This window comes from Balaenoptera musculus, chromosome 6 (genome assembly GCF_009873245.2).
Source record: "Balaenoptera musculus isolate JJ_BM4_2016_0621 chromosome 6, mBalMus1.pri.v3, whole genome shotgun sequence".
NCBI classification, from domain to species: domain Eukaryota; kingdom Metazoa; phylum Chordata; class Mammalia; order Artiodactyla; family Balaenopteridae; genus Balaenoptera; species Balaenoptera musculus.
Window position 1 is genome coordinate 49,767,698 of NC_045790.1, and position 13,898 is coordinate 49,781,595.

The 13,898-nt window shown below is 35.4% G+C and overlaps 1 protein-coding gene across 1 annotated transcript in view; it reads right to left on the reverse strand.

The window, feature by feature from the left end:
• CNTLN (centlein) overlaps positions 1 to 13,898 on the reverse strand; it is a 341,712-nt gene that overhangs the window by 252,588 nt on the left and 75,226 nt on the right. The window contains 1 exon segment of the mRNA XM_036856331.1: positions 5,355 to 5,439. Within this exon segment, the coding sequence (XP_036712226.1) occupies positions 5,355 to 5,439 (85 nt within the window).

Consider the following 13,898-nt stretch of genomic DNA (forward strand, 5'->3'; position numbering starts at 1 on the left):
TTTTAATCAAACACCAGTCTAGATGTTGCTGTGAAAGTGTTTTGTAGATGTGATTGACATTTAAATCAGTAGACTTTGAGTAAAGCAGATAACACCTCCATAATGTGAATGGGTCTCATACAACCAATTTAAGAACTTAAAAAAAAGAACTAAGCCTCTGAGGGGGAAGGAATTCTGCCTCCAGAATGCTTTTGGATTCAGTTGCAATATCAACTCTTCCCTGGGTCTCCAGTTTGTTATGCAGAATTTAGATTTGCCAGCCCACAACTATCAAAACATGAAACAATGCCTTAAAATCAACTTCTCAATCTCTCTCTGTCTCTGTTTCTCTCTCATATCTTTATCTATCTATCTCTACACACACACACACACACACACACACACACACACACACACACACAATTAGTTCTGTTTCTCTGGAGAATCCTATTACAGACTTTGTTCCTGTTTAGGACTTCAGTCTTAAAATTGCAAGGACTTGGATTCTGCCAATGACCTGAATAAGCTTAGAAGGAGATTCTTCCCAAATTAAGCCTCCAGATGAAAACATAACCCAATCGAAACCTCAATTACAATTGAGATAATGAGCAGAGGACCCACCTAAACTATGCCCAGACTCCTGACCCACAGCAATTTAATAAATGTGTACATTCTTTTAAGGCTTTAATTTGTTATACAGCAGGAGAAAAACTAATGTACCTCAAGATATTTTCCTATAGAATTTATAATAGAAAATAATAGAGAAAATGGTTATGAAACATAAACACTGGAAATCTTGACAGTATAAAAAAATAAAACCAACAATGCTAAGAACAGGAAATTAAGTCCTCCAATTACTCTCTTTAAGTTCACTTTAAAATGCAGGAGAAAGGATGAATAAGTAAAAATATGCTAATTTTCTCATTTTTTTTACAGTATGCAGTTGAGAGATACTATCTATACTTTTTAGAATATGTTAGCATCAAGATGTATAGTGTTCAAAGACAAATATCACATGATATCACTTATATGTAGAATCCAAAAAGAATGACACAAATGAACTTATTTACAACACAGAAACAGACTCACAGACATAGAAAGCAAACATTGTTACCAAAGGGAAAAGGGAGGGATGGATAAATTAGGAGTTTGGGATTAACAGCTACACACCACTATATATAAAGAAGATAAACAACAAAGACCTGCTGTATAGAACAGGGAACTATATTCAATATCTTGTAATAACCTACAGTGGAAAATAATCTGAAAAAGAATATATATACATATATGTATACACACATATATATAACTGAATCACTTTGCTATATACCTGAAGCTAACATAAGATTGTAAATCAACTATACTTCAATTTTAAAAAGTATAGTGTTGGGCTTCCCTGGTTGCGCAGTGGTTGAGAATCTGCCTGCCAATGCAGGGGACACGGGTTCGAGCCCTGGTCTGGGAAGATCCCACATGCCGCGGAGCAACTGGGCCCGTGAGCCACAATTGCTGAGCCTGCGCGTCTGGAGCCTGTGCTCCGCAACAAGAGAGGCCACGATGGTGAGAGGCCCGCGCACCGCGATGAAGAGTGGCCCCCGCTTGCCGCAATTAGAGAAAGCCCTTGCATAGAAACGAAGATCCAACACAGCCATAAATAAATAAATAAATAAATAAATAAATAATTTTAAAAAAAGTATAGTGTTAAATATTATATATAAAATAATAAATTTAATCACTAGACGAACTGATACAGACCCTAAACCTTACAAATTATCAACATAAGAGTGCGTGCACATATACACACACATACACACACACACAAATGAAGAGAAGACAGATATGTGGCAAATTTTAAAAAGACAAAGAAAATACCAAAGCAGAAAGCATAAGGTCAATCAGAGAACAAAGATCAAATAAGTATATCAGATCTTAACGCAAATGGAATAAACTTACCTCTAAAAAGGTAAAGACGTATATATTGAGTCAAGACACAAAGTTCAACCAAGTAGTATATACAAGAGATTCATCTAAATATGCAATGTTAAAGGATGAACAAATATATAACAAATTTAACTGAAAGAATGCTGGAGGAAAGATAATAGTTTAAGAAGAAAATTAAGATATAATCTGAATGACTAAAAAGATGAAAAAATTAGAATAAATGTATTAAATCTTGTTATCTTCTTGATCTCATGGTCTCCACCTTCAACTAGAATTCTGTTAACTCAATTAAGTCTTTTGTATTGTGTATTTTAATTCCTTCTCCACTACTTTCAAATATTTTGCCTAACATTTTTTAAATGCAAAAATTTCTTTCTCTGCACTGTTAAACTTCCTCATTTGTTTCCATTACTTTCTAAGAATTCAGTGATCTCTTAGAATGTCATATACCATTCCACTTGTGTTGCTTTCTAAAATCACTAAAAACTTCGTGATTGCTGAATTTAATATTTTTTCACAAACCCCATGAATTTTGTAACATTTTACATTAACCACCTTTTGCTTCTTGAAACTCTCCTCTCTCAATTCATGACATATGATATTATACTTCTCTCTTTCTACTTTTCTGAACAGTCTTCATCTCTTTAACTGAAACTTGTTCTTCCTCTCACCCATTAATAATATCAGCAAATATCTAGTTCTTAGAATTCTGTTTAAAGTCTTCCCTCTAACTATAACATTAAATATCTATATATCAAGGAGAAAACTCCTTCCCAAGGATTGGATCCATGCTTTCAATGGTTTGCTTAAAAATCTCTAAATGGAATTCCCACCAATAACTAAAACACATTGTCTAAAAGAAGCTCAGAAGTCATCCTCACAGTAAGTTGTACCTCTTTATATTAACCCTCTTTCTGACAACAACGCCACTGCTCTCCTGGATTCTCCAGGCTGAAAACCTAAGAGTCACTTTCAAATTACTGTCAGTTCCTTATGGTTCTAATTTATATATCTTTAATTCTTGCAAAACTAGTAGTTCAGGTTCATGTCATTACTCTTATACTATGAAATAATCTCCTTACAGATCATTCTACTTTCTGCTTTTCTTTTTCTAATTGTATACTGGATTATCAGTTTTATTTTCAGAGATTACAGATTAATTAATTTAAGTGAATGAAAAGCTTAGATAGATTCCTTTGGCCTGTAAGTCCAACTACTTCATTCAAGCAATCAAGGCCTTTCCTTAATACAGGTCCAATATAACATTCATCTTATCTCAGCCTACACGGCTACATATTATCTATGAAACAAACTATAAATTTCAGTATCACCCAAACATACTCTACACTCCCACCTTCAAGAATTTTGCCTGATGTTCACCATGGGCAAATCCTCCTATAATCTCTACCGATTAAAACCATTTGAATACCTTAAGACCTCTCCACAGAATTTAATCTCTCCTTCCTTCGAATCTTTATAGCATTCTGCTTGTGATTCTCTCATGGCACTTAAAATACATTGGTTTTATTCAATTTAAGTCACACATTTTAAAATATTCAAAGAGCATCTATTATAAATCAGGCAATATGGTAAATATTAGATGTTGGGTATACAAGGGTCCCCACCCTCACAGAACCTTAATCTAATGTAGCAAAATATGGTTACTTGCACCTCACTTTTATCCCCACCCTACTGCTCATAGAGACTTAGAAATCATTAAAGGCAAGAAATTTCACTCTGAATTTTCCACAGTACCATCACAAGATAATGTCTACATTTAATACAGCAATTTGTTGAATTAAACTGAAAATATACCCTGTAGAAAGTGACAACCATTATTGCACAAAAGTACACATGGTTTAGGCTAAGAAATTAAAGGCCCTAGAAAACAAATTAGGTGCCTAAAAAACAAATAACATCTCTCATGGGCATTTAATATTTTATGAGCTAAACGATTCTACTCAAAAAGTAAATAATGAAATAATATCTACCCAAGGAAAAGGAAGCAGAAAAAGAATTTAGCAAAGACAAAGGAAAAATATATTGTCATTTAAGAAAGTCAACATTTTTTAAAACGTTACGCTATTATCATCTAGACCTGGTAAACTGAGCATTCCCTAAAGTATTGCAAACTTAATGCCAAAGGATATCAGAAAGAGTGCCAAAATCCATTCTCCCCCACAGAACAGACTTGTGACTGAGGAAGAGATTGCTCAGCCTGGATCTACATTTTCCCAAATCCCCTGAATCTTGCAGTGGCCATGACTGGTTTTTCTCAATGAAATGCTGGTACAAATTATGTTTGCCACTTCCAAGTCTTAACATTGTATCTATTAGGCAGCTTAGACTAGCCTAATTAATATACAAGGCATATGGCAATACTTATCTATCTTAAAATTCATTTGGATATTGTTTGATATTCGAGTGGCAAATACAACTGCTTTTTCCCAAAATAAACCAAAAAGTTATTTTTAAACTTTTATCATTATAGCACCAATTATGACATTTTCATAAGGAAAATACAATGCTAGAAAAGGTATAAATTTCAAATTTATATGTCATATAGGAATCTATATTCAATTTTAGAACAAGTTTATATGGATGTAGAGAATGAAAAAATTATTTAATCTTTTATCTACATTAACTTCCATTTTTAGTCCTTTAATAAAACAACTTAATAACAATAACCAACTTTAGATGAAAGTTCTCATGATTGTTTAATTGGCTAGGAAGGAAAATAGAGTAAGAAGTCGGAAGAGCATAGGTGCCAGAAAGAACCTTCATTTAATCTAGAAAATACAGATAATTTAGCCTATAAAGAGCTACTGGGTATAAAATGAATTTAAATATTATATCACGATATAGGCCATTCCTAAATTTCTTTCACCTTTATTTTTAAGATGTTAATACCTTGAAGATTATTCCTGGAAGCAATGACCATATGGATTTTTGTAGTGATAATATACTGAGTATAATAAAATTTAAAATATATAGTTATATGTAATTGTATAATTACAATTATAGAATTGCATAATTTGCAAATGCAAGTTTTCAAAAGATCAAATAGAATCATCCCAGTTGTTAAATCTTTTCTACAAATTAAACCGTTTTAAAATTTCTAAGTTTCAGAAGTGAATGATAATTGTTAAAAAAAAAAAAGCAGATTTCAACAAAAAGTGATTGATTGATACTTACTACTATAAAATTACAATATCATCTTAAGAGTTTTATTGTATAAATAACATAGTCTATTAATTCAGAAAACAAAGAATAACTGACTAAAGTACTATAGTAATTTGACTATAGTAATAGTTTGACACAATGACCCTGATATTCTTTATGAACATTATTGCAAAAAAATTTTTAAATATTTGTAAAGACCTACTACCTGGAACAAATATTATAAATTTAGTATTTTCTGTTGTAACACCAACCTGTTCCAATTCTTGTATTTTAGCATCCTTGACTTGCAGAATTTCTAAAACTTTTCTGTCTTTTGCTTCAGATTTCTGTTTTTCTCTAGAAACAAAAAATATATATATTGAAAGTTTATTAGTCATAACTGGTAGCCAATTCTTTAAATTTTCACATCCTGATAATGAGTTTCACATTAAAATATAGAAAATTAAATTATCAGAAGTTGACAGCCCTTTCAGAATTAATCAGAAACCATATGGCAAGAGACAACTTACAACTGCTGACAACTAAGACAAGTTCATACTAAAAAAAAGTTTAGTTTCTATATTTAGATGCATTACAAAACATATTAAAACACATTTAATCTTGATTACAACAGCCACTATATCATAAATTTAAAATAATTACTGAATATGTTAATATGCTCTTGTTAATGTAAACGCTTTATATATGCAATTATGTTAAGAATAAAATAGTTATCAGGGACTTCCCTCGTGGCGCAGTGGTTGAGAGTCCGCCTGCCAATGCAGGGGACACGGGTTTGAGCCCTGGCCCAGGAGGCTCCCACGTGCCGCGGAGCAACTGGGCCCGTGCGCCACGGCTGCTGAGCCTGCGCTCTGGAGCCCTCGAGCCACAGCTGCTGAGCCCACGTGCCACAGCTACTGAAGCCCGCATGCCTAGAGCCCATGCTCCGCGACGAGAGGCCACCGCATTGAGAAGTCAGCACACCCCAACCAAGAGTGGCCCCCACTCGTCACAACTAGAGGAAGCCTGCACACAGCAAGGAAGACCCAATGCAGCAATAAATAAATAAATAAATAAAATTATAAAATAATAATAAATAAATAAATAAATAAAATAGTTATCATTTTTTAAGTAAAAGCCTCAAAAGAGAGAAAACTTACTAATAACCAACATTAAATAAATGGGGGGGACTTCCCTGGCAGTCCAGTGGTTAAGACTCCGCACTTCCAATGCAGTGCACACAGGTTCAATCCCTGGTCGGGTAACTAACATCCCACCTGCCGTGGGGTGTGGCCAATAAATAAATAAATAAATCGGGGAGAACTGTATTGGGTGCTCAGTTATATTTTTTTTAAACTTTAAAAATAGGTAAAATAAATAGAAATCTGTACCTAAATCACTCATGAATCACAAAGTATACAGGTAAGAAGAAAGAAAGAACCCTTACTTAAGAAAGAGATGAAGCAAAGGAGCTTAGAAGGCACAGGGGATATTAGAATTAAGAGACACCAATCATAAAAGCATTCCACTGCTGGTGACCAAGGTGGCAGAGTAGGAAGACCCTGAACTCACCTCCCTCCCTGGACAACATGAAAATTACAACTACTTATGAAGCAACTATTTATGAGAGTAAACTGAAGACTAGCAGAAAAGATACTCCACAAATAAAGACATGAAGAAACCACAATAAGATGGTTAGGGAGGGTAGAGACTCAATATAGTCAGGATCCACACTCCAGGATTGGTGGCCCCCAATTGGGAGGATAATCACAATTTTAGAGGTCTTCTCCAAAGAGCAAGGGATCTGAGTGCCATGTCAAGCTCTCCAGCCCAGATATCCTACACCAAGAAGATAAGACCACAGAACATCTGGCTTTGAAAACCAGTGGGGTTCATGTTCAGGAGAGCTGGAAGCTATGGGAAACAGAGATTCCGCCTTTAAAAAGCATGCACAAAATCTCACATAGTCCAAGTTCCAGTGCAGAGGCAGCGGTATGAAAAGAGTCTGGATCAGATCCACTTGCTGGTCTTGGAGAGCCTCCTGGAGAAGCAAGAGGCCACTGGGACCCCCTGGGGGACAGAGATGCTGGTGGCAGCCATTTCTGGGGACTTGTTCTACTGCAATAACACCAGCACTGGCAAGTACCATTTTGGAATCCTCCCCCTACCCTACTAGCACCAGGGGACTTGGCACCCACCTGTGGGCTAGCACCAGCTGTAAATCACCCCAGGCTGCACAGACAGCTATGCAAGGACCCAGCCCCAGGCTCCCCTGGGCATACAGCCAATGACACAGAAAACCTACCTTTTTCTCCAGCAGGCCTACAGCCACTGCATGAGGCACAGCCTCACAGCCAGTTGGGCCAGGGGCCAGCTCTGCCTAACAACATATCCACAGTAGTTGGCCCCACCACAACAGAAGGATACATGCTGCCAACATAAGGAGAACCCCTAGAGCACATAGCTCTGGTGATGAGAGGGGAGTGTGCTACTGGACCCCATGGAGTGTCTCCTACATAAGGCTACTTCTCCAAATTGGGAAATGTAACTGACTGACCTAACATACAGAAATAAGCATAGAGAATAGGGCAAAATGAGGAGACAGAGAAATATGTTCCAAACAAACAAATAACACAAAACCTCAGTAAAAGAAAGAACTAAACAAAGTAGAGATAAACAATCTACCTGAAAAAGAATTCAGTAATGATCAAAAAGAGGTTCAATGAACTGGGGAGAAAACTGGATGAACACAGTGGAAATTCCAAAAGGAGTTTAAAAATATAAAGAAAAACCAAACAAGAGCTGAAAAATACAATAACTGAAATAAAAGATACAGTAGAAGGAATCAACAGTAGATTAGATGATACAGAGTAAAGGATCAGCACCTGGAAGACAGAGCAGTAGAATTCTCCCAAGCAGAAAAGAAAAAAAAATTTTTAAAAAGGAAAATAGTTTAAGAGACCTTTAGAACAACATCAAGCATACTGACGTTTGCATATAGGGGTGGCAGAGGAGAAGAGAGAGATAAAGTAGCAGGGAACTTATTTGAAGAAATAATACCAGAAAAATTCCTTAACCTGGGGAATGAAACAGACATCCAAGGCCAGGAATCATAGAGACTCCCCAAAAAGATGAACCCAAAGAGGTTCACACCAAGACACATCATAATTAAAATGGCAAAAATTAAAATAAAAGACTCTTACAAGCAGCAAGAGAAAAGCAACCTGTTAAGTACACGGGAACTAACATAAGGCTATCAGCTGACTTTTCAGCAGAAACTCTGCAGGCCAGAAGGGAGTTACACGATATATTCGAAGTGATGAAAGGAAAAAGTCTACAACCAAGAATACTCTACCTGGCAAGGCTATCATTCTGATTTGAAGGAAAGATAGAGTTTTACAGACAAGCAAAAGCTGAAAGAGTTCAGCACCACTAAAATGGCTTTTCAAGAAAAGTTAAAGGAACTTCCATAAGCAGAAAAAAAGGCCACAACTAGAAATACGAAAATTATGAAAGAAAAATCTCACTGGTAAAGATAAACATACAGTAAAGGTAGTACATCAGTCACTGATAAAGCTAGTAGGAAGGTTAAAAGACATAAATAGTAAAATCATCCATATCCATACTAAGTAATTATTATAATACGTAAAGGATACAAAATACAAAAAGAAGTAAAACATGACATCAAAAACATTAAATGTGGGGATGGGTGGAGTAAAAATGTAGGGTTGTTTGACTGTATTGAACTTAAAGAGATCATCAACTTAAATTAATCACATATATATGGGTTGTTATATATGAACCTCATGGTAAACACAAATCAAAAACCTATATCAAATACACAAACAAAAAAGAGAAAGGAACCCAAACATAACATTAAAGATAGTCATCAAATCATAAGGGAAGAGAGCAAACAAAAGAACAAGAAGAGAATGAACAAAAAAAACCTACAAAAACAATCTCCAAACAATTAACAAAATGGTAATAAATACATAGCTATTAAATAATTACTTTAAATGTAAATGGACTAAATGCTCCAATCAAAAGACAAAGAGTGGTTGAATGGACACAAAATAAGTTCTATATCTATGCTGCCTACAAGATTCACTTCAGATGTAGATACACACAGACTAAAAGTGAGGGGATGGAGAAAGGAATTCCATTCAAATGAAAACAAAAAACAAAGCTGGGGTAGCAATACTTAGACAAAATAGACTTTAAAGACTGTATCAAGAGACAAGGAAGGACATTACATAATGATCAAGGGATCAACCCAACAAGAAGATATAATAATTGTAAATATACATACACTAAGCAAAGAGCACCTAAATACATAAAGAAAATATTAAGAAACATAAAGGGAGAAATTGACAGTAATACAATAACAGTAGGGGATTTTAACACAGCACTAATATCAATGGACAGATCATACAGACAGAAATCAATAAAGAAACACTGGCCTTAAATGACACGTTAGACCAGATGTAATTAATCAATATATACAGAACATTCTATCCAAAACTGACTCATTAAGAAAAAAAGAGAGGGCTTCCCTGATGGCGCAGTGGTTGGGAATCCGCCTGCCAATGCAGGAGACACGGGTTCGAGCCCTGGTCTGGGAGGATCCCACATGCCGCGGAGCAACTACTGAGCCTGCGCTCTAGAGCCCACGAGCCACGACTGCTGAAGCCTGCGCACCTGGAGCACGTGCTCCGCAACAGGGGAGGCCGCCGCGGTGGGAGGCCTGCGCACTGCGACGGGGAGTGGCCCCCGCTAGCCACAACTGGAGAGAGCCCACGCACAGCAAGGAAGACCCAACGCAGCCAATACATATACATACATACATACATACATATATACATAAATAAATAAAATTTATAAAAAAAAAAAAAGAAAAAAAGAGAAATGGTCCAAATAAATAAAATCAGAAATGGGAAAGGAGAAGTTAAGGCCAGCACCATAAAAATACAAAGGATCATAAAGGTTACTGTGGACAATTATATGCCAATAAAACGGACAACCTAAAAGAAGTAGACAAATTCCCAGAAATATACAAACTCCTAAGACTGAATCAGGAAGAAAGAGAAAACATAAACAGACCAATTAACAGTAATGGGATTCAATCAGTAATCAAAAAACTCCCCACAAACAAAAGTCCACGCCCAGGCAGCTTTACAGGTGGATTCTACCAAATATTTAAAGCAGAATTAACACATAGGCTTCTCAAACTATTCCAAAAAACTGCAGAGGGAGGAATGCTTCCAAACTCATTCCACAAGACCAGGATCACCCTGATACCAAAACCAGACAAAGACAAAAAAAGAAAATTACAGGATTTTTTGTTGAAAATCCTCAACAAAATATTAGCAAACCAAATTCAACAATACATTAAAAGGATCATACACCATGATCAAGTGGGATTTATCCCAGGGATGCAAGGATGGTTCAATACCCACAAATCAATGTGATACACCACCTTAACAAACTGAAGAATAAAAATCATATGATCATCTCAGTAGATGCAGAAAAAGCTTTTGACAAAATTCAACACCTATTTACAATAAAAACTCTCCAGAATGTGGAAATAGAGGGAACTTACCTCAACATAGTAAAGGCCATATATGACAAACCCACAGCCAACATAATACTCAAAGGTAAAGAGTTGAAAGCATTTCCTCTAAGATCAGGAACAAAACAAGGATGCCTACTCTCAGAACTTTATTCAAAATAGTATTAGAAGTCCTAGCCACAGCAATCAGACTAGAAAAATAAATAAATAAAACAAATCCAAATTGGAAAGGAAAAAGTAAAACTGCCACTGTTTGCAGATGACATGATACTATAGAAAATCCTAAAGAAGCTACAAAAAAAAAAATGTTAGAACTAATAAATGAATTCAATAAAGTTACAGGATACAAAATCAACATACAGAAATCAGTTGTATTTCTATACACTAACAAGTAACTATCAGAAAGGGAAATTAAGAAAAATCCCATTTACAATTGCATCAAAAAGAATAAAATACCTAGGAATAAATCTAACCAAAGAGGTAGAAGACTCATACTATGAAAACTATAAGACACTGATGAAAGAAATTTAAGGTAACCCAAATAGATGAAAAGATATACCATGTTCTTAAATTGGAAGAATCAATGTTGTTAAAATGACCATACTACCCAAGGCAATCTACAATTCAATGTAATACCTATCAAAATACCAATGGCACTTTTCACAGAACTAGAACAAATAATTCTACAATTTGTATGGAAACACAAAACAACCCTGAATAGCCACAGCAACCTAGAGAAAGAAGAACAAAGCTGAAGGTATCACACTCTCTGATTTCAAACCATAATACAAAGCTACAGTAATCAAAACAGTATGGTACTGGCACAAAAACAGACACATAGACCAATGGAACAGAATAGAGCCCAAAAATAAACCCACGCTTATATGGTCAATTAATCTATAACAAAGGAGGTAAGAATATGCAATGGGGGAAAAGTCAACCTCTTCAATAAATGGTATTGGAAAAACTGGACAGCTACATGCAAAAAAAAAAAATCTAACTGGATCACTTTATCACACCATAAAAAAAATCTCAAAATGGATTAAAGACTTAAATAAAAGACCTGAAACCATAAAACTGCTAGAAGAAAACCTAGGCACTATGTTCTCTGACATCAGTCACAGCTTATTTTTTTGGATCTGCCTCCTCAGGCAAGGCAAACAAAAGCAAAATAAAAAAATGGGACTACATCAAACTCAAACACTTTTGCACAATGAAGGAAACAATCAACAAAACAAAAAGGAAGCATACTAAATAGGAGAAGATATTTACAAACAGTATGTTTGATGATAAGGGGTTAATATCTAAAATATACCAAGAGTTCATACAACTCAACACCAAAAAAAATAAAATTAAAATAAAAAATAGGCAGATGACCTGAATAGACATTTTTCGAAAGAAGATATATAGATGGCTAACAGACACGTGAAAAGATGCTCAACATCGCTAATCATAAGGGAAATGCAAATTAAAACCACAATGACGTACCACCTCACACCTGTCAGAATGGCAATCATCAAAAAGACAACAAATAGCAAGTATTGGTGAGGATGTGCACTGTTGGTGGGGATGTAAACTGGTGCAGCCACTATGAAAAATAGTATGGAGGTTCCTCAAAAAATTTAAAAAGTTTAAAATAGAACTGCCATAATGATCCAGCAATTTCACTTCTGGGTATTTACCCAAAGAAAACAAAAACACTAGTTCAAAAAGATATAAGCGTACTAATGATCATTGTAGCATTATTTACAATAGCCAAGGTATGGAAGCCTCCTAAGTGCCCCTTAGTAGATGAATGGATAAAGATGTGGTATATATACACAATGGCATATTTCTTAGGTATAATAAAATGAAACCTTGCCATTTGCAACAACATGAATGGATCTAGGAGGAATTATGCTAAATGAAATAAGTCAGAGAGAGAAAGACAAATACCGTATAAATTCACTTATCTGCGACATCTGAAAAACAGAAGAAAAAAAAACCACAACAGAACAAGACAGAAGAAGGCTCATAGATACAGAGAACAAATGGGTAGTGCCAGAGAAGGAGGGAAGGGAAATAGGTGAATTGGATTTAGAGGTACAAACCTCCAGTTATGAAATAAATAAACCACAGGGATGCAACATACAGGATAAGGAATAGGGTAAATAAGAGTGTAATAACTTTGCATGGGGACAGTTGATTACTAGACTTATCATGATCATCCCATAATGTATATAAATGTTAAATCACTATGTAGTCCACCTGAAACTAATATAATATTATATGTCAAGTATATTTCAATTAAAAAAACGAAAAACAAAAAAAGCACACCACTAGTTAAAGGAGATAGATGCAGATGGCATAATAATACATTAAAAATTTTTAAATTAGACTTCCAATAAGTTAGCATAGTAAGTTCACACTTTGAGGCTCTTCTATATTCTCTAAATTATAGTATTAATAGAAAAACACAAAGGAAAAAAATTAAGGAGACACAGTCACATCTGAGGATCACAAACTAAACAGAAATACAATGCTATGAATGGGGATGAAGCTGCTGTCTGCTGTCCAGATCCAGATGCAGGCTAAGGTGGAAAGGAGGCTGGCTCCTGGAGACTACAGGGAATAAACATGTCCTGCTCAATAAGTAGAAGCATAGCCAGGCCCATTGTTTTAAATCAGAGACTGGGGTGGAACTCCCATCACCTGAAAGAAGGCTGAAAAAACTTCTGCCCATCCTTGCCTGGAATTAAGGCTTACATGAAAGTCTATAAAGGCAAAAGTTTATAGATACAGCATCCAATCACAGGCTGAGCCAAAGCACCCCACAGCTCATGTACTAAGTATAGTAAATCCTCTGTTGTACTGTTGGCTAAGAGCCCCAAACTACCAATATAAAACCTATTTCAGGATGGGGGGTTGTGGTGAGGGTGACAATTTAGTGACAAGAACAAAATTTCTAGAGAAAAAAGCATTAGAAAAGGAGGAGTAGTGGGGAAAGAAGAGGATGAGAACCATAACAGCAACCCTCCCACACAAGATGTGACCACAGACAAAAAATCCAAAACACATTAAGAAAAAACATGCTCTACACACAAACACAACACATGCACACACTAATGCAATAATGTGAAGCAATCATTCTAGACAAAATGAAAACATTAGAACACTCTGAAAAAGATTTTAAAATAAGTATCTTTAAAGACATAAAAGAATGACTAAATTATAAACAAAAACAAGAAATAAAACAAAAACAAGTAGA